Source organism: Sycon ciliatum, chromosome 4 (genome assembly GCF_964019385.1).
Source record: "Sycon ciliatum chromosome 4, ocSycCili1.1, whole genome shotgun sequence".
In the NCBI taxonomy this organism is placed as follows: Eukaryota; Metazoa; Porifera; class Calcarea; order Leucosolenida; family Sycettidae; genus Sycon; species Sycon ciliatum.
In genome coordinates, this window is record NC_088646.1 from 22,752,628 (window position 1) to 22,780,477 (window position 27,850).

At 48.6% G+C, this 27,850-nt stretch overlaps 1 protein-coding gene and 1 long non-coding RNA gene across 3 annotated transcripts in view; both read right to left on the reverse strand.

Annotated features, from left to right (window-relative positions):
* Positions 1-5,848: 5,848 nt before the first annotated feature.
* On the reverse strand, positions 5,849-14,451 carry LOC135815083 (uncharacterized). Of its 2 annotated transcripts, none has more exons than XR_010553260.1 (3): positions 14,215-14,451; positions 12,538-12,599; positions 5,849-5,982 (listed from the first exon to the last, which is right to left on the reverse strand). It is a non-coding gene; the product is annotated as an uncharacterized LOC135815083 (long non-coding RNA). The 2 variants fall into 2 exon arrangements; XR_010553261.1 differs by lacking the exon at positions 14,215-14,451 and adding an exon at positions 12,988-13,350.
* Positions 14,452-15,905: 1,454 nt separating this feature from the next.
* Positions 15,906-27,850, reverse strand: part of LOC135813472 (A disintegrin and metalloproteinase with thrombospondin motifs 18-like) — a 12,301-nt gene continuing 356 nt past the window's right edge. Inside the window, exons 2-16 of the mRNA XM_065326564.1 lie at positions 27,571-27,796; positions 27,132-27,279; positions 26,863-26,986; positions 25,965-26,084; positions 25,735-25,798; positions 24,988-25,078; positions 24,182-24,321; positions 23,764-23,872; positions 23,212-23,298; positions 21,237-21,406; positions 20,790-20,907; positions 20,391-20,526; positions 19,248-20,112; positions 18,565-18,724; positions 15,906-17,042 (exon numbers count right to left, since the gene is read on the reverse strand). Of these exons, the coding sequence (XP_065182636.1) occupies positions 17,041-17,042; positions 18,565-18,724; positions 19,248-20,112; positions 20,391-20,526; positions 20,790-20,907; positions 21,237-21,406; positions 23,212-23,298; positions 23,764-23,872; positions 24,182-24,321; positions 24,988-25,078; positions 25,735-25,798; positions 25,965-26,084; positions 26,863-26,986; positions 27,132-27,279; positions 27,571-27,796 (2,560 nt within the window). The 3' untranslated portion in view covers positions 15,906-17,040. The remainder of the gene's footprint in view (positions 17,043-18,564; positions 18,725-19,247; positions 20,113-20,390; positions 20,527-20,789; positions 20,908-21,236; positions 21,407-23,211; positions 23,299-23,763; positions 23,873-24,181; positions 24,322-24,987; positions 25,079-25,734; positions 25,799-25,964; positions 26,085-26,862; positions 26,987-27,131; positions 27,280-27,570; positions 27,797-27,850) is intronic.

A 27,850-nucleotide genomic window follows, 5' to 3' on the forward strand; every position in this document is an offset into this window, starting at 1 on the left:
TTCACACGCATTGATTCTTCTCTAAGTTTTAGCAACGATAACGGATAAGATCTGAATGGAACAGACCAAGAGTTACACCAGTTACACCAGTTACACCAGTTACACCATGCAATAACTGGCCAAGCCATGTGAATCCATTCCCGATCCACAGTATTGTATTTATTCCCCAAAGGCTTTTCTCCTGTCGAGGGGGTTTCCTGTTTTCGCTTGAGTGATGAGATACGTGAGGTGGGGAAACTGGTAAGAGAGGGAACAGCGAGTCCACCCCACATGCGCGCGGAGTACTTCTAAATCGGGATAAAATGGCCAAGGTAGTTGTTTATGGACACCCTCCACGCACAGACGCACACTGTGAGCAGTTCTGCGACTGCTACTTCTGCTTTGTTTTGGCAATACACCTCTTCATTACTATAGTATGTTACATCTTTCGAAGTTCATCATGTACGAGTGCCAGTAATAATGCAGGTGTGAGTACACATGTATACTAGTAATCATTATATATGTACTCAGACACCACCTACCATGATCTACTCATAGTCATAGACTCTACGCTTGGTAGGCATGGGAAGATGGACGCTTTGCGGTGTCTTACTCTCGGAGGCTGACCAGTGCAGTGTGGTCATGCCATGGCAGCGAATGAAAGCAGAAACGTGTCAATATAATCATGTACTATATAAGGCATAAGCGCTGGAGACAGTGCAGGAGACGAGACCATGATTGACAGATTATTTTCTCTGTTAGCAGCTTCCATTGCTACAACTCACAATGTGCAAGTACAGCGGGTTGCGCTCTTCTTGCTTTCTTATCCTATCCCAACTGCCTGTGGAATCCCTACTGCCTGTGGAACTGAAGTGCTCGAACTAGCTACTCAGTCTTGACATCCACACACACACCAGGTTTGTCACGTGCTCAGAGTGACTCGCCTGTTCTGGTATCAGCCCGCGGGTGCGGTAGGGAAAGCAAGTCACACAAGGAGCTTGAGGCAGTACTGCTGGGACCGTTCATCTCGCCCGCTGGGCTTAGCTCGAATTGCGTTGGGATTCTGCTGATCAGCACAGGGAAACAGAACTGGAAAGTGAACATGATGCATATTACATTCTCGCCAGTCCTTCAAGCACTGAAACTGTATAGCATTGAAGGTAGTTGGTGTGACCATTGAGAAACTCACTGCATGGGAGGTTGGCAGGAGCAACCCAACAACTTACTTTTCTGCAGGTAACTCCATACATTCACAACACGTCGTCTTTACTCAGCTCATCCACATACATGTACATGATTTATTGATGAGGAATAGTGTGGGCCTGGAAAAGGGCTCTGGAAGCCTATCTGATCGAGGCTAAATCAAGGAGATGGAGGTTGAGCCTGACCATAATCTCCCTAAAACAAGACAATACTCGTTATACTTTGCTTTGTCGCAGCATTTTGTGAAACGTGCTACACTGTACACTGTACCTGCATGATTTACGGGTCAGTAAGTGTGCCAGTACATGTTCCTGGAACAACTGCTAAGGACACCACTTCCTGTGCGAGACAGCAACACTGCATGTAGACAGTGCGCAGTGGGGTGGAGCTTATTTACTCTCGATACTGCCTGACTGCACTTGCTAGGAATGAGGGTGAATGGAGCAAACTTTGAAGGGTTTTGTCCCCTTTCGGGCACTGGTTGTAAGCTTACCATCAGTATTCTCACCCTCGCCACTTGCATTGCTGCATGCAATCTGCCACCCTCACTGATAAGGCATGGTGGTGGCCTGGCACTAGCGGAACTTCTCTAACCTCGTTGTGTTTTTCTTAACACAATTGTATCGCCGGTGGTAACGTGGATACATACGAACATTACGTTAGTTTACTGCATATATACACGTGTTTGTTAGCAAACTGTGGTCATATCCAGGGTTAATCATCCATAACCATCGGGCAAATTCTAAACTGTTTGTCAAGACGGATCAAAAGAAGCTCATTCATACTGGAGTATTCTCGTTGTAGAGACGTTGGCAGGACTTTCCCTTGGCTCTGTAGCTGTTGATGAGTCATTCATATTACTTCTGGTGGTTCTAATAGGATCATTGCGAAAGTTCCAGAATGCAATGTGTGAATATGGCTACAGTCTGCTATGTTTTGTTGTGTATAAGTTACATTCCGCGGGCGCCCATGGCCATCTTAGAGGATTTGCTCTCACAACATAATCTTCACGTAGCGGTGGAATGATTTGGTGGTTACGTGATTGCGTCATTGGTTGGTGACCCATAACATTCTTCGCATTTGAGTTTGACGGAACCGACGCATCTCAGTTAAGTGTCAATATTCGCGCCGGATTCAGAACCTTGGTAAATCACGCTGACACATATTAACTAATGTTATATGCTCGCAGGGAACAACTTTAGACCAGTCAACTAGGAGACGTTCGATGAACTGATGGGCCCATTCTCCAACCCCCAGTTATGCAGGGTTATGTCAAGCAAGTTCAACCTTGGTTTCTCTGGTGTAAACATCTATGACAGGCAATCAACCAAAGACCTTCAAGCCGCTATGATCGGACCTGAGATGAGCTCAGGATCAATCTTGCTCCTTTGCAACGCTTGTCTGGAGGAGAACTAAAGCTTGAGTGTTGATGTCAGCGCACAGCACTAACTGACACTGCCACCCCAACCGTAGGGAGCGCTATCGCCATCGCCACCTACCAACACCCGGATCCAAACCCCTGCAGTGATTCGGCAGAAACCAATGAAACATAGCTAGGACACTAGGCATGGCTAGACACCCATATTGTTATAGTGCTGGCATTGGTGACGGTCCAAACAATAGATCCACCTTTGTACTCACAAAACAGGATACATGTGCTATAGGACTGACTGTCTTAGGCCCACCCTTATCACAGTACAATGCACAGGATATTGTCGCCCATGATCTATATAACGCTGTAGGCAACGACTCGTTGACTCCGAGTCCGAGCCATCAACAGTCGTCGAAAAAAGCAATCCGAACACTGACTTGCATTGCCATCTTGCGAACGTGCTGGTCTGACCGACTAGTAGTCGACTGCCACGGTCTTTCCTTGTAACCGAAGCTGGAGAAAGTGTGTGTTGATTCTCGGTCTCAGGCTGCCAAAGCATGTGTCAAAATAGCTAGTCCGTGTGTCTACACTGTCATACACGAAACCAGTAATAATACAGGTACGTGCTGACCTTTCTGATCACGTGAAAAACAAAGCAGTGCATACCCTGGCCCGGCAAGCCATAGGCTGATGATCATAATACTAGAGACTCGTATAAACAATGGTTGTGTCAGGCTGACAGCTCTCCCTATGCCCCTAGCCACCGAGTTCCTTGACCCTATCGAATGGTGCTGCAACTAGCTGCATCTCCAGGCTATGCTGCTGCAGACAACTCGAGCACTGCCACCTCCCATCCCTCTACAGGCTGCAGACGGCGAGGGAACAGCAGAGCATCCGACTAGCGGCAATAGGGAAAGGAGGCCTACAAAGTTGCCTCGAGACTTCGTCGACTTCGCAGTTTATCACCGACTCGATAACATTTCTGTCTGCTCCCACGCTTTCCGCAGTTTCAGACGGCCTAATACAGGTTACAGCTGCTGGCGTAACGTCAGGATTGAAGAGCCTGTGCCTAAGCCCATACCGGTAGATCCTAGATTACGTATACGCCAGTTGCAAGGCACCGGTCGGCCAGCATACGCAGTGTTGCTCGGGGCAGTTGCTGAAGATGCTTCGCTCAGATGGTGCTCCTTGGTGCGTATTGGCTCTCTTCAAGAGGCAGTTGCTGGTATGGCGCCTCAGCTTGATTTTGCTGCTGCTTCTCAGCTTGATGGGAGATAGTTGGTGTGCTCCGCTCGACCGCAAAGCAGATGGCAAATCATCGGCCGAAACCGGTGAGTTTGAAATACTTGTAAACAGGAACACCTTGTCAATATCTTTGTATTATCACTTATCCTTATTCAATTAGGGGTATTAACGATATGCTTGTGGATTATTCGTCAGTGCAACTGCAGTGTAACAGAAAGACACTTGAATAGCTGTACAGGCTCCACCATTGGTCTTTTCTACCGTTCAGGTGTTTTCAGGTGTTTGAAGGATACGCAACCGTCTTCTTCCTGCTTGCTTCTTGTATTGAGTCTGGCTACACTCTGCAGCTGAGATGTGTGTGTGTAGGTGTGTCGGTCGGTAGGTGCGAGTATACTGGCGTATGGCGTGAGTTTACTGACTTGATCGCCAGACTCATACCCCGCAAGCAATGCTGCTCTTCTTATTTCCCATGACCATGATGACGCGTTGCAGTGCTTGTCTGGCTGCCTGGCTCCCTTGGCATTTGCTTCAACCTTGGCCGAGCTAGACACCGACCCGGTATCAGTCTTGCGGCGTACAGCATGCATCTTTGCATGTCACAGGTCTCTAAATCCAGTACAATCATGTCGACCATGGAAATCCTGGCCCATACGCTTGCGTTCCTTTGCCTTGCGTCCTCTTACTCTAGTCTAGAGTCCGGCGACAGCAGCCATAGCTCACCCTTGACTACTGGCACTACTTCGCACAGACTGGGGATACACTGATACTAGTGGCCATGGCCGATCATGGCGATAGCCTGCGAGCGCGGACCATGTGCAGCAGGAGTGAGAACAGTGGTCCGTTTGACGTCACGCTCACAGTAGCTCGTGCTCATGACACCACCCGCTGTTTTGTGATCTGGAGTAGCGTGACTTGGCCCCAGATAAATACAATGTGCAAGTCAATTCTCTGGAGCTCCGGAGCCAGAAGTCGGGACCACGTCACTGCCACAAAATGGTCGCAAGCACTTTGCACTGTCAGCCCTTGGCTTTTTGCCAATTAGGCCTCCGAAAAGGAGCAACTGCCCTGCACATGTTGGTCTTATTCACGCTTGTCTATTGCGAAAATAAAAGCAACGAAAATAGCCTGAAGGAAACTAGAGTGGCGACCCTGGGTCTCCGAAGAGCTCCTGCCGGTTCACGATCAGTAGCCTGCCCTTGCCCCTGAAGGTTTGCAGCACAACGTATGTCATTATGTAGAGGGCTCCACGGCACCTTTTGGTCTTCTCCATTGTTCCCATAACACCGGTGCAGCCTGTCCACATGGTCTACGGCGTACACTACCAGGTTTAACCGCTATCGAGGCCGATTCAAATCGCATTGCATATACTAGTACTGGCCTTTTTTTGCATATACTTGCTCGTGCATAATCGGATCTATGCCTTGTTTTCCTAAGAAGCAAGATGACATTGTCTAGGAATGTATTGTGCGTGTGTGTGTGGCAATGCATTGCACTGCCACCACCAGTAATACTAATAGCTATACTACACACCATCAGTGATTACGTTCAGGGTTAGGTGATTTAGGTTCCGGTCAGAGGGAATGCTAGTAAGCGTGGACTTACTTCTACATTCCAAAAGCAGTGTACATCATGACCATGATGACTGGATGACTGGACGCTACTTCATTGTATAAACAGTCAAAATGGTCGAAGTAGTTCCTTGCTCACACGAGCATACAGACCAGTGGGTGAGGGATGTGGAGCCATAGCCTATTGCAGCCCTACTGTAAGCATGCACACACATGAGCTACAGCGCTACTATGTGCTATCTTCATGGAGTGGTGAGATTGCTCACATGTGCCTAACCATGAATGATGGCATGATCACCGCACAGGCTACCGCGATGAGACAGATGCATCAATAGAGATCAAAAGACAGGCGGGACAGTGGTGTAACTTTCAATTTTGGTCGATGGGTGTGCTGAAACCCTGAAGTATATTGTCTCATGTATTCTTGGATCTGGTTTCTGTTTCCTCTACACAGAATCTGCACAGCAGCAAAGCCGCAATCAAGAAGACACAGAAGTAGCCGTTAATCAGACAAATCATGAAACAGGGTCCGGCTCGTCGAAAATCACCGTCCCTCAGCCAAGCAGGAAGCGCTGCAAGAAGGCCAATCGGAAGCAGCTTCTCCAGCGCTACCTGCTGCAGATGAACAGTACAGCCAGAGACATACAGGCACCCTGGTCAGCTGTTAATGTATCCATCTGCAACTCGGTGCCAAGGTGGGATACAGACGTGGATCGCTATCCCAGTGTTGTGCCTTCGGTAGAATGCAGACCCAACCCAAGACTGAGGCTGATGCAGTCATATCGAGGATACTACTGTCTGCCGATTGCCATCAACCGGCAAGTGCTCTTCAAGCGGAGAGGTGAATGTAAGCGCAATGGCAAAGAGAAATGGGAATTCAAATTCAAAAAGATCGGCTATTCACATTGTGAGTGGGTCCAAACAATGCACGGCAAATAGACAATGGAAATAGTTCGCTAACCAGAACGTTTCCGTGCCTAGTTTTGTCTAATCCCTTGAGTGACAATAGCCAATGATTGAATAGTTAGCCCTTAAGATTACATGAAACACGTGTGCACCCATGTCATGCAGTCATGCTGCAGAATCATGTTTTCCACAATGGAACGGTAATTTCAGGCGTAGTTTTTTTTTGATTTGTTGAAAGGTTGTACCTACTATCTTCAGTACCGCCCAGCTGAGCAACATATTTGGGATGTTAGCACAGTGTTTGATTTGTTTCCCTCCACCGTTAACATTCTATGCAATAATCAACACCGATATGCTTCTAACATATTCTATGCAATAATCTGCATCAATTAATCTCTAACATATTCTATCGGCATGCTCTGACCAACTGACTATATTCTTCACCTCCCATCACAGAATCTATCACTCTTTAGCCCCATCCCTCACACAAACAAGTCAACAAAGAGGCATCTTTGGATTGAGGAGTGCTGGTTTCGAAACAACTGGTTTGAAGCTCAAAGTAGAGCTGGTGTTAGCTCAGAGCAGAGCTGCTGTTAGCTCAAAGTAGAGCTGCGGTTAGCTCAAAGTAGAGCTGCGGTTAGCTCAAAGTAGAGCTGCGGTTAGCTCAAAGTAGAGCTGCTGTTAGCTCAAAGTAGAGCTGCGATTAGCTCAAAGTAGAGCTGCTGTTAGCTCAAAGTAGAGCTGCTGTTAGCTCAAAGTAGAGCTGCTGTTAGCTCAAAGTAGAGCTGCTGTTAGCTCAAGGTAGAGCTGCTGTTAGCTCAAAGTAGAGCTGCTGTTAGCTCAAAGTAGAGCTGCGGTTAGCTCAAAGTAGAGCTGCGGTTAGCTCAAAGTAGAGCTGCTGTTAGCTCAAAGTAGAGCTGCGGTTAGCTCAAAGTAGAGCTGCGGTTAGCTCAAAGTAGAGCTGCTGTTAGCTCAAAGTAGAGCTGCTGTTAGCTCAAAGTAGAGCTGCTGTTAGCTCAACGTAGAGCTGCAATGCTAAATGGATGTAATATAGCGCAAGGCAGAGCCGCAGCAAATAGCTAGATAACACCAGTTGTGAGAGTGGACCCGGTTAGTGGGTACGATAATATTATGATGGTGTGAATAAGTTGGATAGGGAGGGATGGTGGGAAAAGAAACACTGCTGAAGCACGATCCGTTGTCTGGAAGAGCACAACAGGGCAAGCAAGATTTGTTTTTCTTTTCCGCAAAAATGGGCTGGTGCCATTTGTGATTACGCAGCAAAACAAAGCGCATGACGTCAGTCTTGAATGCAGTACAAAGCAATGCAGTGCAGTGTGTGCGCTAGTTCGGATTGTTGCTAACAAGTACTAGCACAGCTAGTACACCATTAGCCCCATCCCTCACACAAACAAGTCAACAAAGAGGCATCTTTGGATTGAGGAGTGCTGGTTTCGAAACAACTGGTTTGAAGCTCAAAGTAGAGCTGGTGTTAGCTCAGAGCAGAGCTGCTGTTAGCTCAAAGTAGAGCTGCGGTTAGCTCAAAGTAGAGCTGCGGTTAGCTCAAAGTAGAGCTGCGGTTAGCTCAAAGTAGAGCTGCTGTTAGCTCAAAGTAGAGCTGCGATTAGCTCAAAGTAGAGCTGCTGTTAGCTCAAAGTAGAGCTGCTGTTAGCTCAAAGTAGAGCTGCTGTTAGCTCAAAGTAGAGCTGCTGTTAGCTCAAGGTAGAGCTGCTGTTAGCTCAAAGTAGAGCTGCTGTTAGCTCAAAGTAGAGCTGCGGTTAGCTCAAAGTAGAGCTGCGGTTAGCTCAAAGTAGAGCTGCTGTTAGCTCAAAGTAGAGCTGCGGTTAGCTCAAAGTAGAGCTGAGGTTAGCTCAAAGTAGAGCTGCTGTTAGCTCAAAGTAGAGCTGCTGTTAGCTCAAAGTAGAGCTGCTGTTAGCTCAACGTAGAGCTGCAATGCTAAATGGATGTAATATAGCGCAAGGCAGAGCCGCAGCAAATAGCTAGATAACACCAGTTGTGAGAGTGGACCCATGAAACCAGCACTCCGTTAGCTAAGCACTATTGACGCACAGCAAGGGTCAATTAATGTCAGCACAGGCAAGCATTGCGCAGCTAGAGTTCAGTAGCTCATTACTCACCCGAGTTGGGGATCATGGCATCCATGGCACGGCAGCAAGCCGGGACGATAGCTGGCGCTATGCGCTTGTTGTAGTCTGGATGTAGCGTAGACACGCATCGCTCTTTCCGCTGACCTGCCACTCGGAAGAAGGAGTCGGGGGCACTAGCCATAGCAGCGGTGGTGGCTGCACCAATGTGGACCGAATGCCCGGAGTAGTTCGACTGGGATGGTACACCGGCCGCAGCGACAAGAGACCATACTGTTACTGTGAATGACTGCCTGGTCAGCTGCTGTCTGTTCGAGAGTACGAACAAGAGTTGCTCCGGTCCCTCGCGACGAGTGACAGATGGGTAGCTAACAATGGCACGGACCGGGCAGTACGGCGGTATAGACGGGCCAATGTCACTAGTAACGCCTTTACCGAATGGGTCCGTCTTGGATGAAAGCAGGAAGAGTTGCAGGTGTCCGTCACCAGGGGAGCTAGTACAGCCCCGTGTGATGCCATTAGTGAATTCAGCGCACCGAAGAAATCCAAAGAAGCAGCATGGCGGCTTGGTAGAGCAGCTTGTCATGGCCATTCAGGATACTACTTTTCCGGCGTGCATCCGTCAGGTGTCGTAGGATTGGCATAGTTATAGGAAGGCGAGGGGTGAGTGCAGCCGTACAATGGCATCGCTGGATGCCCTTCAACACCCTCTTCAGAAGCCACGCATCTACTAAGGGGCCGGCAAACCCATTCTCAAGGTGGGCTTTATGCACCGCACTCGCATACACAGATACAGTTCAGGGCACGCTGATCATAGTTCACGCATGAATGTGTGTCCAGGAACGATGACTCGGGCAGCAAAAGTGAGCTTCCCCAGGAGGGACTCGAGTTGACGCTGGCCGATGCTGCGCTCGCTGATAGTAGCCATGAGTGGCGCACGGATCTCGGACAGCTTGTCCTCTGGTAGCCGAGCTTCGTGGCGCTCGCAGTCTAGGACAATACCAAGGAAGGTCAATGATGGTGATGGCCCTTCGAGCTGGGATGGAGCAAAGAGGAGTGCCGAGATACGTGAACGCCCGGAGGGGAGATGGTGAGTTGCTGGTTGGCTGCAGCCAAACCAGTGGAGATATCGAGAAAGTCATCGAGGTAGTGAAGCCGGTGATCTATAGCAAACTCGTGCTGCATGATCCAGTTGACTGCTGTGGCTACTGAGTCAAAGACGGCTGGGCTGGAGCGGAGGCCGAAAGGCAGAAAGCGCTCGTAGTAGTAGGAGCCTTCCCAGCGAAGTCCTGGCGGCGGACTGGGATCGGCCGAAATGCACTGCGTACATCGAGCTTGGACAAATACACAGGCTGTGGGCATGACATGATGATGTTGATCGCGTTGTCGATGCTCGCGTAGTGCAGAGAGAGAGCGGCTCGGCAGGAATGCTGGCGTTCGCGCCGGTGCCTTCCGGACTAGACAGATGGTGGATCATTCGCGGCTTGCCGTTCTTTTTGGGGATGGCACCAATACCAGAGCGGCGCATGAACTGAAATGGAGGTGACGGAAATGGGCCTGTGGTCTCGCTGCGGGCGCAGGAAGCAGCTAATTGCTCGAATATAAATGCCGAGTGAGTGCAAGCCAATGGTAGATTATTAGAGAAAACCGAAATGTCGTGTTGGCCGGCAGATCCAAGAGTAAAGCCACGGCGCAGGCCATGGAGAACATACACAACACATGATTGATCTGAGTGGTTACGTAACAGGCGGGCAAAGTGGTCAGCTAGCAGTGTGGTGTCTGCAGAGTGTACAGGAAAGAAGCTACGTACCGAGTCAAGCGATTCAGTAGCCATTCTGCTAGGAGCGGCGGGGTGGCCGATTGGCTCCGCGCTGCTGCTGGTTGCACATGATGCATGGGTGGTCCTTGCCACACTGGCTGCAGGTGTGGGAGAAGCGGCACGACGACGAAGAACAGCGACCTCCATTGAAGTTGCGGCAGATTTCTTGGCCGTCGCTGGTATGGTTGCGACCACTGGAGGTAAATGCTGCTGGCTTCGGGACGAAAAGGACACAAACCGCCCCTGGATGGACCGTCTTACATTGAGCGCATTTTGGGTGTGCATGGCCTGTGACAGCTATCTGCCATAGGTTCACGTCGATGGTGTCCAACCTCTTCGTGCCTGGTTACTGGGCCACGAGCATCCGCAGCTGGCGGTCGTACTCTAGCCACGCGCTTGGGAAGAACTGGCAGTTAGCAGTCAGGATCAACTGCTGGTACGCAATCAGTTCAGCAGTGCGGTGTAGGGCAGCAGCCGTGATAACAGACATGTATGTGGTCCATGCCTCGAGCAGGGTAGCTACATGTGTAATTATCGTGAACCTTGCGACGCACCTGCTTCGCGTCATCCGACTCAACGATATTTAGCTGGCTATCGTTATTCGGGCTGTGCACCAGCCGGAATGTTGGGCCGGAAGTGTGCAAGAATTTCAGGCAACAAACTTGAAAAATCTACGAACTCCCCTCGCAAGATACGGTCTTGCACAGCCTTGGGCACAGCTGGTGCAGGTGGCTGATCGGGTGGATTACAGGAGCTTGGCCTGGCGTAGTGGCGGCAGCTGCCGCATTGCCTTGGCCTTGGGTGAGGAGCGGCGCAATGCTCTCCGATAATAATAAAATGGCGGCCGACAGAGCCGACTACACCTCGTCCCGTACGGGAGCGCAGAGATCCGTTGAGCCCGCGTCACCTGAGCTGGCGGAGGAGGCATTGGTGCACGTCGGGCTTCTGGGCTCGCGAGCCGTGTCCGCACTGTCATGTTGCTGGTTCTCCTGGCCGGAGCAGACCTCACTACCAAGGGCTAGTTGTGCCAGCAAACGGTCCTGTAAAATACTTTTACTAAGTTTCCTTTCGGATTCAAGCCGCGCTGAGAAGGCTCGCCGCGGAGGGCTTGGCAAGGCATTGCCTTGACAGTGTCGACAGTAAGGTCAGACATACTGAAGAAATACAGTGACTCGAGGTGACACTCGGGCTGGCAGCAAAGCTACGAAAGGAAAAGAAACACTGCTGAAGCACGATCCGTTGTCTGGAAGAGCACAACAGGGCAAGCAAGATTTGTTTTTCTTTTCCGCAAAAATGGGCTGGTGCCATTTGTGATTACGCAGCAAAACAAAGCGCATGACGTCAGTCTTGAATGCAGTACAAAGCAATGCAGTGCAGTGTGTGCGCTAGTTCGGATTGTTGCTAACAAGTACTAGCACAGCTAGTACACCAATTTCAAATTAACACATTAGCTAATACTTAAAGGCAGTAGCGCCATAGTGGTAAATACATTGTTATAATTATAATTAAATTTTAACATCTGCCCCTGTTGCCTGATGATTTCATAGCAACTCAGAGCTGCAACAAACTGACCTTGTGCCTTGTTCTTCTGTGTAATTTAACATCTAATGTATTATTAGCTAACCACCTTCTTGACCTTAGTCCAAATCCTAATATTATGGCTTCCATCATTTTCACATAATTATTTTATACAACAACTGTTCTCCACCGCCGCAGTCAGGTGGCAAGGTACAAGTACAGCTTTGTTTATGTGCTGCGTGGGCAAGCATGGCCAAAATGTGACTATCATCATTGCCCTGCTGAGTGTTAACATGCTGTGATGTTCAGTATAGCCTATACTACTGTGTGACATGCTGGAAGATGATGAATGGGGCATACTGTGCAAGGTCCACAGCAGTGATTACCAGGGCTGGGGAGCACTGTAATGATTCACTGTACTTTGTGATGTGCAGTTTAAAATTAAGACTAGGATGATGTACCCATGCTGTGTGACCTATGCCATCAGCATGGGCTCGGGTCCACACTAGGACCACACAGCCACAAGGAGAAGTATTACACTGGGCACTGAGGCACAAACAAGTTGGATCTTCTCCAACTGACCTGCAGCCCTTCACCCACACCGTCCGTTCACTCACTATCAACAGGGAAAGGGACATTGATTGCCATACGTACCAATCTAAAAGGCCTTCCCTAGGGGAAGCGATGGCATCGTTACAGAAACTAACAAATGAGCTGGATTTTACCGCACTGCATAGTCTTTACACTCCACTTGGCCAGAGTAGAGCTGAGCAAAAACAACATTTGAATGACTTGTCCTTAGCAATAACTGCTCTCACTTACACAGGGCACAGGAATAGACTACACTGTAGTTGCTTCTGAGCCACCTGTTCTGAAATATTAACCTGAAAGGTGCATAGCGGAAGTACAAGAAAGAGACAGAGAGAGAGAGAGAGTGTGTGTCTCGGCAAAACTCAGCATACAGTAAAACGACCCCAGCTGTCACCTTAAGTTTGAAAAGATTTCAGCCACTCGGAGCCATACCGGCGTCAGGCTGTGAACCAGTAGTGTGATTCACTGGGTATTCATAGCAGCTATGGCAACAATTACCATGACAAAACCTCCCCATCAAATACCGCTCGTTCATGCCAGAAAGTATCCACCCACTACTGGCCAATGTTCTGATATGCAGGCATCATGATTTGAAACAAGTCAGGCATGGCACAAAATTGGCCACCCAGGCAGGTATCGATAATAATTATATGGAGCGTGTATGTGATGATGTCTACTCACTAGCTCTCTTCACTCATGACCGCGGGAGCTCTGCATGTCCATGAAGTGTGAACACCAGGGCTGGGCAATATGATGCTCTTCACCGCCGGATGGAAAATGGCCGTTCATGGAGAATTTAGTACTGTCGTGTGGCGAAGAACGGAGTGCAGAAGAAGGAACAGGCTAGGATTTCACCCAGCGCAGCATACCAATGTATACACGGTGACTCAACTGTGCATAGATTGTAGTTCATGAAAATAGGAGCGGCCTAGGCTAGGAGGCTGACCCCCAGTTCTTCGACACCCGGCGACAGTACTGGATTTGCTTAGGCTAGCACAGGTCAGTAAGCCATGTGCATTGGACCTATCATAGTCCACTGTGTTGATGCATGATGAGAACCTGTGAGATATACGCTTCAGTTTGAAGTCATCTCCCGTCAGGCAGTACACCTCTAGGCATGGAACAGTGTAGACTCTGAGTCTCTAGGCATGGAACAGTGTAGACTCTGAGTCTCTAGGCATGGAACAGTGTAGACTCTGAGTCTCTAGGCATGGAACAGTGTAGACTCTGAGGCAGTGGTCTACCTCAATGTACATACATTGCATTCAATTTGCCTTCTGGTACTAGTACGTACTTCATCGGAGTAGTACGCCATCTTGTGTGCTATCTCACAAGTTCCACAGAGCAGGGCTGTCCATTTCCAATATGAAACCGGCCAGAGCAGACTGCTGCATAGAATGTTGATACTGCCAGTCTTCTGTAACATGCTTTGCATTGCCCGGCAATGCTCTACAGAGTATAGGCCCTCCCCCTCCACAGCATGCATGCTACACAACCGTATCCTAGCTTGCAGGCCTAAAATCAATATTCTGTCTGGCACATTCCTACGACGATGGCATGCAAGGTGGATGTCAGCTACGGGATCAAAACCCGGACTGAACTAGCACGATTTCTGCTGCATTGGAGTGGTGCAATCAGGACTTCTACAAGCTAAGGACTAAGTCACACTCTGTCTCTGTCCCCTAAGTTCCGAAGCCATTTCCAGGAGCATCAAAACATCATCCGGCATGGAAATATGGAAACGTGCCATCACATGTGCCTGCACCAACGAATGTAAACAGCCACCTCAGCGATTCAGTGATTCGTTGCTGCATGCAGCATTCCTGTCCATCCATGTTAGCAACAGAAAGTTGTATCCTGGTAAACCATACTGCCGCAACTATGCCATTTCACTTTACATTGCCTTACCACAAAAATGGTGATCTGCTCGCTCCTCTAGATGCAAGATTACTGGACGGGGCTTGGTTTGAGTAGAAATCAAACACCACCGGCAGATCATTGTCTTGGCGGATACAGTCGTCTTTTCAGGATCGCTGTGCACGAAGTAATTCTACGTTTTCATTGTGAACCGAAAGAGCTCCTTGCCGTGTCTAGTATCAATCACGCACATGCTGACAAGGCTATGTCAAGCTATTCTCTGCTTGCTGCAGCGGCACTGGAAAGGCATTACACCTCAGTATACCCTTTGCCCACTACTATCACACCGCTACACACCACCGGTCCGGTCACCGTGCCTTATCCATATCAAGATCTCGTCAGCACTAGCAGGTGTGCGAAGGCCAGAAGTATCCCTCCATGTTTGGAGCCGAATACACGCGCACTAGCCACCACTGTCATCCACACAGTCGATAAGATGGCTCGTTCCATCCCATTGCATCTGCGACACAGCGGAGCAGGTCCGGAGAGTGATGACTTCAGCCGTTCACTTTCACCTGGTCTTGTTTATCTTGCGCTGCAAATGTTTATCTTGTCAAAGCTTGTATTGCATTGCACAAAGAAACATGAATGTCTGAGTCTAGCCTCTTCCGGCCATCAGTGTTTTCTGATTAGATCAGCCTTTGGGTGATGGATATTTATCGAGTGTCGAAGGCAGTCATGACAGCACCTCTCATTCATCTTTTGTTTGCCATTGCTGTTGGTTGCCGTTGTTGATGTTGTGTTGTTGATGTTGTTCTTACTGGACTTTTTGCAAGGACACAACCGTCGAAGGAGATCAGCCATGGATCAGCATGTAAACAACACAAGATCATTTGCAAGGCACGCTGTCCTGTCAGCGCAGTCAAAACAAATCATCGCACCATCTCAGATGCACGCTCCTGGCTTGCCTTGTCCTAATGACCTGCCAGGCTGGTGTGAATATACCCTCGGGCGTCCTAGCCGCCGATCCAGAGCTACGCTCCTGTCAAGCAGTAGAGAACACATAAAGAAAGACATGCAGACCATCACTTACTGTCAAGCATGACAAGCATGGCATGCAGCGTGGCCTGGCCACATGTGATCAGCTGTCGGACACGCATGCACCTGACCACATCGGAATCCCGTCCCCAGCGCACCTGAGCAGAGTGTGGAAGAGAAGCAGAGCAACACTATGAGTGCAGTGCCACTCAGCACAACAAGCAAGCATGAAAACGGGTGAGAACGTGCCAGGTTTGCCTGTCGGTGGTGCACGATTGCGCACATGCTGTCGACGGCTTTGGTCATGCATGTCAATCATCACAAAGTGCCTCAAACCGTATAAAGCCTGCTCAGAACTACTAACAATCAGGGAAGTCACGTTCACGGCCTGTGTGTACCACTGCCACGTGCCATGCAATAGTTTGAGTCTATCAGTCAACTTCAAAAATGGACAACATGCATTGTGCTCCCCATTTGACTATTACACCGTACACTTCAGCTAGGCAGCTTGGCTCCAGTTGATGGAGCTTTCCACGCTTAAGACTAGTGTCCACCGCAATGGTGCATGGCGCTTGGATAAGTGGATATATCTAGTGGCCGCCTTCCGGGTAAATACAGTGACATGTAAGGGTATGTCCGGGGTGAGTGCAGCGTTTGTCCTACTGACTCTCTTGCACATGCTTGCCTCGGTCTGACACAAAGCAGAAAGAGAAACAATAAAGTCGCCCGACTTGGCTCCACGACAAATCATTTCAGATGACATGGTCATTCATTCACGCACAGCCAACCAAGTTACAACGTGATCATAATTTTTAGTCTGCCAATGTTTATAATCAGAGTATGCAATGTTCAACATCTTTGAGTTGCAGAAGCCAGAAAATAATTATAAGAAATTGGAAATTGGTATCAAGTAGTATTATACAGTGCAAAATATTCATTGCCAGCTGGCCGCTGTATTCAGATATGCTGTGTTTGGAACACTCTCTAAAGGCAGTGAGGTGGGACACCAGGGGAAAATGTACATGGGGTCGCACACTATAGCTTAGCATAGCTGTGTGTACTGATGGATCAGAACCATCATCCGCTTGGCTGGAACTCTCATCAATTGCTAACTTTGATGCGCAGATAGTGAAAGCAGCATAGCAATTGAGACAGACAAAGAGGAAGACAAGAGAGGACTATGTAAGAAAGAGAAGGAGAAGAGAAAAGGAGAAAAAGGAGATAGAGACAGAGAGAGACAGAGAGAGAGACAGAGAGAGACAGAGAGAGAGACAGAGACAGAGACAGAGACAGAGACAGAGACAGAGACAGAGAGAGACAGAGACAGAGACAGAGACAGAGACAGAGAGAGAGACAGAGAGAGAGAGAGAGAGAGAGAGAGAGAGAGAGAGAGAGAGAGAGAGAGAGAGAGAGAGAGAGAGAGAGAGAGAGAGAGAGAGAGAGAGAGAGAGAGAGAGAGAGAGAGAGAGAGAGAGAGAGAGAGAGAGAGAGAGAGAGAGAGAGAGAGAGAGAGAGAGAGAGAGAGAGAGAGGCGAGGACAGGGGGAGGGCAGGGGGAGGGGGAGGCGAGAAGATATTTCCATTGTTCACTCGTCATCGGTACCAAATCAATCAAATCCAATACCGTAGGCAATTGTGTATACATAATTATAGTATTGGTGATAATTATAGTTTACGTCCTGTACAGCATGAAGCCATGGGTAGTCATGATGGCATGGGTAGTCAAGAAACTAATCCCCATCACCAGTTGAACTCAACACTCAGTACTTGCCACAAGGTGACCTTGGCCTTTGAATAGGCGGATGCCATTGCATTGTCTACCGATGGCATGTAGATAGTCTCCTGCACACAAAACATGGTGAAAGGCTAGGGTAAGAGAAAGCTGGGGATGTAGTACAAGTACATGTATATGAATGAACTATCAACGAGGCACATGGGTGGTGTTGACGGGATCATCGTAAACGTGCCGATGCAGGACATCAATACTTGGAGCCGTTTGGGATTGCAAGGAAAGCTGCGAGGGCTAGGCGTCAATGTATAGTGGACACCCGACCAGCAGCTGCCATTTGACTAGAGAATCAACCGTGGATACAGCACTGTCTGTTACCCTGAAGCCATGTGACATACAAGTAGTTGCCTAGCCAATCACAGTACTGCACCCGAGGCAGGTCCATATTTCATTGCATAGGCTCTGTTTATTCTTAACCTGCAGCAGTCACGGCCCAAGAGCCAGAATCTGCTTTCTGTTCAGCTGGACACTTGTCAGCTGCTAACAATCAAGTCAGTTATAGTGAACAGCACATTTTTCCGATGAGCCAGTGCAGAAGAAATAGAGTCAAGAGGCTGTACATCAGATGCTGTGAGCCCTGGGCTGCATCTCGAAACAAACCTCTCAGTCGATATAAGCTTGTGCAATGTGTTTACATGTTATCTCTTCCCTGGCCTAGCCCAGGTCAAGGCATGCTAGCTACCCAAGGTAAGTGAGACGTCATTTGGCTAATGTCACAGTAATGTGTTTATGACTAAGTTCTCGTTTATCACTGGGTTCTGCAAATCGATTGCGCAGGAAACCGGTCACATCATTAAAATCGAATCACCAGATTGGAGAACCTCATCTAAGCGTAGAGATCTGGACCCAAAACACGCGAAGCCGTAGATTCTAACCCAGACACCTGCTCTCTACGTGATTTCTCTATGTTTCACGTATAGCAGAACCTCTCTAATTCAAGTTGGACAAGCCATGAGTGGACTTCTTCCCATGGGAATAGTCGTTCTCTCTGATCTGTGTGCACGGCACTAAAATGTGCAACAACCGCCCATGCTGCTGTTACAGGTGATAATGGTGGCGTGTCGAAGAACACTGATTCATATCAGTGATATTCCACTGTATGTGTCGTGGAGTCTAGAAATTCACTCTGGGCTGAAGTGAACTGTGCATTTTTATATTGGCGCGAATCGAAAAGGAACAGGGTATCAGCGCTTCAAGAGTATCAAGAGTTGCACATAGTTCAGAGATGTATTACCATGTGTTCCTGATGGAAGTTGAAACATTGGTCACACACTGCAGTACTGTCAGTCGCCAAAGAACTGGGGGGGGGGGGGGGGCAGTCTCCTAGCCTGGACCGTTCTTATTTTCACGTATTACGGTCTGTGCACAGTTGAGTCACCATGATTGTATACATTAGTATGCTGTGCTTGATGAAATTATAGCCTGGTTGTTCTTCGGCACTCCGTTCTTCTGCACCTGACAGTACTGTTGTACTGACAAACTGGGCTACTATGCTATGTACAAGTACACTGTAGTATCATTCATATTCAGGCTTTCCAGTTCCAGTGCTCTAAGTACAATTGTGTTTAGACTTACAGTCAGTGTTGCAGGTGCGGAGAGTGTGAGGCTTGACTTCGTTCAGCAAGTGTTCTAGGCACTCTTCATCCCTGTACATGAGAGCAACCTCATGATCAGATCCGAGTCGCATGCAATAGACACGTCTATGCTGGTCACCTTGATGGCATGATATACTACACTGTGAAGAGAATGAAAAGATCATGGCAGAAAGAAATCATGGCAGAAAGATAGCCGAAGAGTGAAAGTCGGAAGGAACAACAGTAGCAGGAGGAGGGAAGGAAAAGGAACGAGAGGAGAATGAAGGGTGAAAGAAACACAGAGTTAGAGTGTGTGTGTGTGTGTGTGTGTGTGTGTGTGTGTGTGTGTGTTTGTGTGTGTGTGAGTGTGAATGAGATTTTGTGTGAGAGAGTGAATGATACAGTGAGTGAGTGAGTGACTCACTGAGTGAATGAAGCTTATGCCTGGAGATGTCAAGGAAAGCAAGCAGGCACAGTGACTACTTGTAGGTTAATTGTTGATACACGTTCAGTCAAACACACTGCTCCAAGAAACGTTCATAGCTCGGGTGGTGTCAGTCAAAGCCTACAGTAACAATTATAGACAAAGCTCAGACGGGCAAGAGGTAGCAATATCTGACGTTAGTGAAAGAATTGCTTCAACTCAAAGTACAGGTGGCCAAAGCTACAGTCATGAACACTCACCTCTCCCCAAGGCTCCATAACCCATCGTAGTGGTAATGCAGCTTTCAACTGATCAACATGCTCTTTCTTGAGGAAGGCTTGCGGTGCTTGGTCAGTCAGTACTGCTGGAAACGGTGCTTGTGTGCTGGTTGCAGGAGCCGGGGTAGTCACCACAAGATGCGGAGATTTTACAGGATCATATGGTGTTGATAGGAAGTCAGTGATGACCTGCATGTCGGTGGTCAATGGAGGAATTGTGAGTCTTGATGTGGTCGTCGGCTCACTGGTGGGTGCAATGGTAGGTGTCGTCGTGGGTATTGTTGTAGGAGTGGTGGTGGGCGTTGTGGTTGGTGTGGTAGTCGGGGTGGTAGTGGGTGTTGTAGTTGGCGTGGTGGTGGGTGTAGTGGTTGGAGTTGTAGTGGGTGTTGTCGTGGGTGTGGTGGTTGGAGTGGTGGTTGGTGTGGTGGTTGGTGGAGGAGCAGGAGTCGTTACGACGCAGGCTTGCCGGGAACAGGTTTGCTGATTGGGCGGCAGACGATTGGCATCACACAAGCTACCACTGACCTGTGTGAGGCCGGGCGTGTCACCTCTGGAAACAACACAACGCACACGACGGGTCTGCACACCTCCTCCACAACTGCGCGAGCATCTTCTCCAATCACCTGTGTGCCAGCGATATACGGGACAGCGCATCCGTCGTAACTCTACCGTTTCCGGCTGAGGCAATTGCTTACTCTCACAATTCTCTTCAAGAACTTCCCTTTCCCTGCCGCGGTCTGGTCCCGTTGTAGCAGTTTGTGTGCAGACAATGTGGCGCTGCCGGACCATAGTTCCACAAGTGCGTGTCCACTGAGTCCATGGGTATGGCTTCCATTCATACCGATACCTGTATCATGAAACACAGTACAGATACAGACACTCACAGATATACAGAGAGACAGACAAACAGACAAATGAACAGACGGACGGACAAACAAACGGATGGACAAATGGACGGGCTCTCCCTCTCTCCCTCTCTCTGTCTCTCTGTCTGTCTCTCTCTCTCTCTCTCTCTCTCTCTCTCTCTCTACCTCTCTCTCTCTCTCTCTCTCTCTCTCTCTCTCTCTCTCTCTCTCTCTCTCTAATAGGCTAGGACATGTTCTATTATGATATAGCAATACATACACGATAGGACACGGTGCTCCTGAACGACAGCGCTTGCGTCTCAGAGAACTAGGCTTGGAAAGCTTCAAGGTTTTGCAGAGGCTATTGCTGACGGACTTTGTTCCCACCATGCACTGCACGACTGCAGTCTTAACACCTGGAACGGCATTGACAACCAGAAACCAGAAAGCACACACACGCTGGATGCACTGCCTCAACACTTCAGCGAAGACTGGATATCCCTCCTAAGCATAACCATTAAGTTAAAAAATTGTACTGAGGAAATCATAGAGCAAGTCATGACAAAGTTCTCCGCCCAACAATCACGCGCACACAGCACTCAAGCATTATTCAAGCTGCCGTGCACTCCACTGAGTTATGGAGCGAATGTGAACAGATTGACCGTGCATCAGTACATACCTATTCCACATGTCACCGGGCAGGCTGGACGGTCAAGGTCTTGACCCCACTCCAGCGCAGTAACCGAGTAGTCATACGTTGCTGTGGGTCGGAAGGTGGTAGCTCGACCACGGTAAATCTACAGTGAATGAGACCAACATTGAGCAAACACCGTCGTGTTTGAAGTGTTGATTTGGTAAAGGTACAAAGCATGCCATCACATCGTGTCATGTTTAGGAACGTCTGCAAACTATCTGCAATTATGACTGCAATGCAGTGCTTCATTTAGAACTTATCAGTCATCTTTTCTACCTCTTTTCACGCTAAAATCAAATTCTTTCGTAGTTCTGTAGGGCACTATAAAGAACAAGGCCAAATCCTGAAAGTCTCCTCAGTCATTATCCGGTGCTGCACAGCACTTCGACATACAAGTTACATCACTGGCTTCACGGAAATAACCGGGCTTACTTCCACTCTCAGCGGACGCTTCAAATGTCCACTGACTTCCAGGGTCTCTGGGATGCCAAAGTAGCGCGAGTGAACAAGCTCTGCATCGCTGTACCGCACCCTGCTGACACCCACGTCTAGGACAGCGATCACAAACTCCTGTGAGTTCTCCTGATCTGGGTCTCTGGCAACTAAACAAATGGGCAAAAATAGGCACAAGTAGCACGACCATGGCTTCAACGTCTTGTGCCAAGTTGTTATAGCCTACATCTATGTGTTATTGGTGGTTTAGCGTGTGCGCTAAGCCCTGTTAACGAACGTGGAACATCTACCACTCATACTTAGTCTGATGATCATGCATCTGATTATGATGTCATTGCTATACATGCGCATGCGCAGCGCGCGCCACTCTCCCACGCGTGCTTTCCAAATCTTGCTTTAGAGAGAGAGAAAGAGAAAAGAGAGACTCCTTTGTCACTTTTGCTTTCCGACGACTTGACTGTTCACTGGTTTGTCCGTCAGTTGTCAATTTCCCCTTCCCTCCCAACCCCATTCGACTGGGGATCACTATCTCTCCATCACTGTCACCATAATTTCCTCAATAATAGTGTCAGTACAACTCTTGTCAATATACTTATATCGGGTGAGGGCAGTCTATCTCCGCAGCTGGCTCCTTTCAATCACAACCGGTCGCAGCTCCTGCCCACGGCAGGCCGACCGTCTCTCGTTCACACTCTGTGTGCTCCAGGTCACAGCTCCTGCGCAGAGCAGGCCGACCTGTCTGTCTCTCTCTCTCACACACACTATGTGTGCACCGGGTCACAGCTCCTGCGCAGAGCAGGCCGACCTGTCTTTCTCATGCACGCCAGCTGCTCCGCCCAATATCCCTGATATGCCAACCAGAAAACAATGTGTTCTGAGCCGGGTGCATGCCTGTATGTGGAGAGTGCGTTAAAGGGGAAGTATACCCTAAAATCAAATTTTCACCAGTTGTAGTCTTCTGGGTGCTGAGTCGAATGGTCTTGGTCCGAGGAAGCTGCGACGCTCCCTTCCTACTTGAATCCCAATCGAACTCGCGCACTTCCACCGAAACTGGGTGACTGCGCCCTACTAGATGGGGATTTGTATGCAAAATGTCACTAAAAGCGCCATTTCGTTCTTATAAAAGCACGGATGACCGCGATTGGCCCATATGTTGTAGTCTTTTGGACGCTGAGTCGACTGGTTTTGGTCCGAAAAGGCTGCGATGCAGCGTTCCTCCTTTATTCCCAATCGAACATGGTTGAACAAGCGGTCACGTGCTCCTGGGTGCCCAAATCACCTGGTCACCGCGCCAGCAGGCGACAACTTTCACACCAAGGTTCAACTCGAGTTCAACTCGAGTGACAGGACTGCACCCAAAAAAGGTCAAACAGGCTAGTAAGTTGTACCCTGCAGGCACGGTGACCAGGTGACTGGTGTACGCAGGAGCACGTGACCACTTCTTCAACCATGTTCGATTGGGAATAAAGGAGGAACGCTGCATCGCAGCCTTTTCGGACCAAAACCAGTCGACTCAGCGTCCAAAAGACTACAACATATGGGCCAATCGCGGTCATCCGTGCTTTTATAAGAACGAAATGGCGCTTTTAGTGACATTTTGCATACAAATCCCCATCTCGTAGGGCGCAGTCACCCAGTTTCGGTGGAAGTGCGCGAGTTCGATTGGGATTCAAGTAGGAAGGGAGCGTCGCAGCTTCCTCGGACCAAGACCATTCGACTCAGCACCCCGAAGATTACAACTGGTGAAAATTTGATTTTAGGGTATACTTCCCCTTTAAGTGTGATGTCATGAGTAGATCATCCTAGTTACTGTCGCTATGCAGACTTCCCCTGTATCCACTGTGTGCGCATGTAAGATGCACGGTGGTAACATGGTCCTAACCTAATCTTGCTGTTCAAGTTACTCAGCATCAGGTACAATGATTCGGATAACGCCATGCAGTCCACTACTTACTAATATATACGGGCTGGGTGGTTGGCCTCATCTGAATCTTGGCACGGACAGTATTGACTGGTAAGGAGATGTACCAACTCGATCCTCCTGACATAGACAAACATAGTGGAAAGAGTGCCATGCAGGTATCGTACACATTTAGTGTCAATCCTACAATCCTGAGATCCTTCATTTTAAGTGCACCCTTCCTCATGAAGCCCGTGTATACAAGCAGAGATATAGTAAGGCAGTGAATTCCATACTGGCCTCAACTCAACGAATCATTGATATGCACACGTATACACGCATACACAAACACGCACATGCACACGCCCGCACGCACGCACACACACACACACACACACACACACACGATCTGCTACCATTGCAGACACCAGCAAATCAAAGATGGGGCCTCCAAAGGAGTATGTTGGACAATTCATTTCGGCACAACTATTCTACTACGGGCAAACAGGACCACACACATACACACATACACACATACACACACAGACACACACACAAACACACACACACACACACAGAACCACACACATACACACGTGCACTCACTGGTATTAAATAGACCCGTAACTTGACGACAAGTTGAATTGTCTCCGCCGCAGATGCCACATTTGTCTGTGGCTAGTGTTGAGTTGAAGACATTGTCACAACCGACTCTCTGCAAAACGGTGAGTCAAAAGGGGGAAATATCAATAGCCAGACCTTTGATTAACACAAACAATTTGATAGAGGGTGAGCAAGGTGTACCCGAGGAGAAAATCGACAGGAATTGCATGATGGCGAGTAACAAATCTTCGACTGGATAATGCATGTTTTGACATGGAACAGACTACACTGTCTTAGCCTGGATATTGTTTAGATCTCAACTACTCCCCCCCCCCTCCCCCTGCCCCTGCCCCTGCCCCTGCCCCTGCCTCTGCCCCTGCCCCTGCCTCCATAGATGTGCCTAATCACAGTAGCACTGTACCTCACACCTGCCGCTGACACAGCGATCTCTCGAGTGGAGTGTGCACGGTGTGCCGTCCTCCACTCGCACTGTCTGCTGCTGGACGGCTTTCGTCACGCCTCGGTAGCATTGTAGCTGAGTGCAGTGCTGTGATGGGTTGCCTGTACAAAACAACACAGTGAACACACGGCATCCAGCGCTAACATGTGCTCATTACCTACAGTTGACAGTGAATAGGAGGTTCTCCATTTGGGGAGTCAACCTTGCTTACCATGCTCCTCATACAGCTCATTCAGCCTCTAACACTCGGACGGCTCACTCAGCCTCTCAATACGGCTCACTCAGCCTCTCAATACGGCTCACTCAGCCTCCGTAACCGGGGCCGTGCCCAGCTGCCTCAATACTGCTCACTCAGCCTCCGCAGCAGGGCCCTACCCAGCTGCCACACATACACATTCACACAGTTCTAAGCTGGCACTCGCTCGGAGCCTGGCAAAGCAATTGACAAACCCTCCTATTCCCCAAACTGGTTGTTCACTGTGTGAGTGCGGCATGCAGATGCTGGTGTTAAATAATTGGTATGGTTTCACACGCCATTGTCAGTGTGCCAAATACATTTCCACGCTAAAGTTCCCATACTGTGTGAATTACACATCACACACGTTCAGAACGCGAGCACAATAATTATTTCGCATGACGATGCATCTTTTCCCAGTCTGCAATATTTTGTGCGGGAGGCTCTGCAGTCTGATACAAACATGGCGTGGCCATATTCTAGAATACTTAGATGGTAGTGTAACCATTACTTCTGACTGCCAGTGACTTACCGCCATAGAATGGATGAACAAGTCCAGAGTCGGTTCCAAACGTCTGGTTACACTGGCGCGCTCTGCTGTACTCCTCACGGGTGTCACAATCCTGAACCACCGACAACATATATGCACGTTCATACACACAATATTTTACGCGCACATACATGCACATACATGCATATATTTACTTGTACTAATCTTTTGTAAGAAGAAAAGAGGACCAACTAACTACTCTTTTAATTCCATTTTTTCTTTGGGCAAGAATGCGTCGTGTGGACAGTGTGTTTGCAGACTCACACTGGCCTTTCCTTGGTATTGATTGGTACCTGGCCAACCTGCCCCAGACTTTGGGTGTGCACTAATACATGTATTGCTCTTTCTCTCTTTTCTAGTTAGCTGTGGCAGCCATGCCTGGGTTGTGGAGTAGAGACAATTTCGGTAGTAACATGCCTTTGTGCAACAGGGTCTCAAAGACATTTCCAATGCTTAGTTCAGTACATCATAATGAATGGACGGAGGTCTGAGCAAAGTAGGGAAGTGAAATCTAATTGCAGATACATCTCACTGCAGTATCACCATCAACATCACAAAACATGTAGTGAGAGCCAGAAAGAGGAAGTTGTTGATTGAACAATAATAAGGCTTCCGATTTCCTGATCACTGTCCAGTCCTGAGAAGTTTCAAACACTTTTCCCATAGTTAAGCTACATAACAGTAGTGACCATAAACCTTGCTGCAATTGAGGGATCATATGTAGCGCACCTGATTATTGCACATGATATACTCCCGAGATCGTCCTATGCACTCCGCTCCTCCGCAACTTGGTCTAAGTGCACACAAACAAAGCATAATACGAACGTATTGAGTTGAACAATTAACACGTTGATGCAGTACACAAGGTAGGCTAGTTTAAGTAGATCTGGTACCAACACCGACACACACACACACAATGGTACGTGGCGCAGCAAAGCTTGCACATCCACATTGCATACCGTGGATTGTTGCAAGTGCGATCGCGGTACTTCACACCACCACCACATGGACGTGAGCAGGCAGTATAAACAGACCGCGTGCTCCATCCTCCGTTGATAGGTGTGCAGTCTGGCGTCGCTCTGAGGTGGAAACATCACATAGAACCAGACACGGATGGACTGGAATGGAGAGCCAAGGAATAATTTATAGCAAAGAAAAGAACAGGACCAAGGAACTACAACTTGCACTACAATGTCCACTAACACCAGTTACTTGACAATCAGCTCATGCGATGACCTTGCATGACACTAACATTAGACACACTCGCGCAAGTACAGTCAACTTTGCGTATAACGACACTCGGCGGGGCATCAGAAAAGTGTCCTTATTTGCGAAGTGTCCTTATACCCGAAGTCTCGTTATATGTATTACAGTTTGATGGGACTTTGCTCTGGGCATGGAAATTCTGTCGCTATTCGCGAATTGTCGTTATATCCACAGTCGTTATTAGCGAAGTTGACTCTACTTCAAACTGGATTCTATCAGCACCAAAATAATTCTGGATCCCTGACTACACTACCTAGAACCAACCCAACACATGAGTAAACTGACGTAATGGTATGCACTGTTCACCATGTACCAGCACCGGTGAGTGTGTTTCAGATTGGAGTGGGCAGGACTAGTGTGGTGTATGTGGGGGGGGGGGGGGGCTCCAGCGGGATTGCGGGAGTTGGTACTGAGAGAGACGTTTGGCCATTTTTCGTGATATTAGACCCGAATTCCTCAATAACCTCCCCCTCAACCACGCCTTACCCCCCCCCCCACCCTTGAACCCCCCTGCTGCTCATGCACTCTGTGAGTAAAGGGCATGCCAAATATCCTTACAGACCAGTCATGCAGCTCTACCTATTGACCTACGAGCATGGTGAGCGAGTACACGGTACGGTGTTGCGGGAAGGGCGCCAGATCCCTCGGCATTTCGCATTGTCCTCTTTGATCCGGGTGGAAATGCTTTCACAAGCATACTTTCGCATTTGTAGGCCTGCAGGTTGGGAGTAGACAGAAATGCCAGCCTGCATGAAGCGGTGATGTATTGTCCAAATCCACACACACAAGTTGAAATGTATCTACCTTCTCATGTACACCTTGAAGATACGGTAGTGAGGACTAGAACTGGCAAAGCATACCTGTTCCGCAGGTGACTGAGCAGGGAGTATAGACCATCACCCACTTGTACTTGGGGGTGTCACGCACATCCAGTGGCAAGGCGTACTCGTACTTCACGCCCAGCTGTGCACGGTTGAGAGTGAGATTGTTCTTGCTGGACACTAAGATCTTCCGTGGGCAGAAAGAATAGAAACAAGCCATGCCACAGAAAGAGACTGTTATGTTGTTAAACTTGTGTTCCCTATGGGTTGCTTTGTTTTGAGAAGTTGCAGCTACCGCATTGTTACGACTTCTGTGTTATAGAGCTCTAACCCTGGGTAATGATCTCTGTGTGGGCAGTGAAGGTAGCCTATTGTCTATTACTTTGAAAAAGTAGTCACGAGTGTTTGAACAAGAGAAGAGCATGGACATGTTCGAAATCGGGAATCAATCAGAATTGGCCTTGCTTTCACACCTCACCTCCACAGTTGTCTCATGTCGCAGCGGACCCTGAACGTTTATGGATTCGCCAAGTCCGATGTAGTACTGGTAGAGCAAAGGCGTGTCTTGGAATGTCGAGTTTTTTGCCACTTGTGCATCATGTGGTATGGTTGGCGTTCTGTTAGCTGCCCAGGTTCTTTGGGCATTGAATGACAACGCTGTATAGACAGAAACGAGTGTAAAAGGAGACGTGCCAATTGTATATCTGCAGTACACAATAGACGAGGGATACATTCTGCGAATTCTACTCAAGATGTGG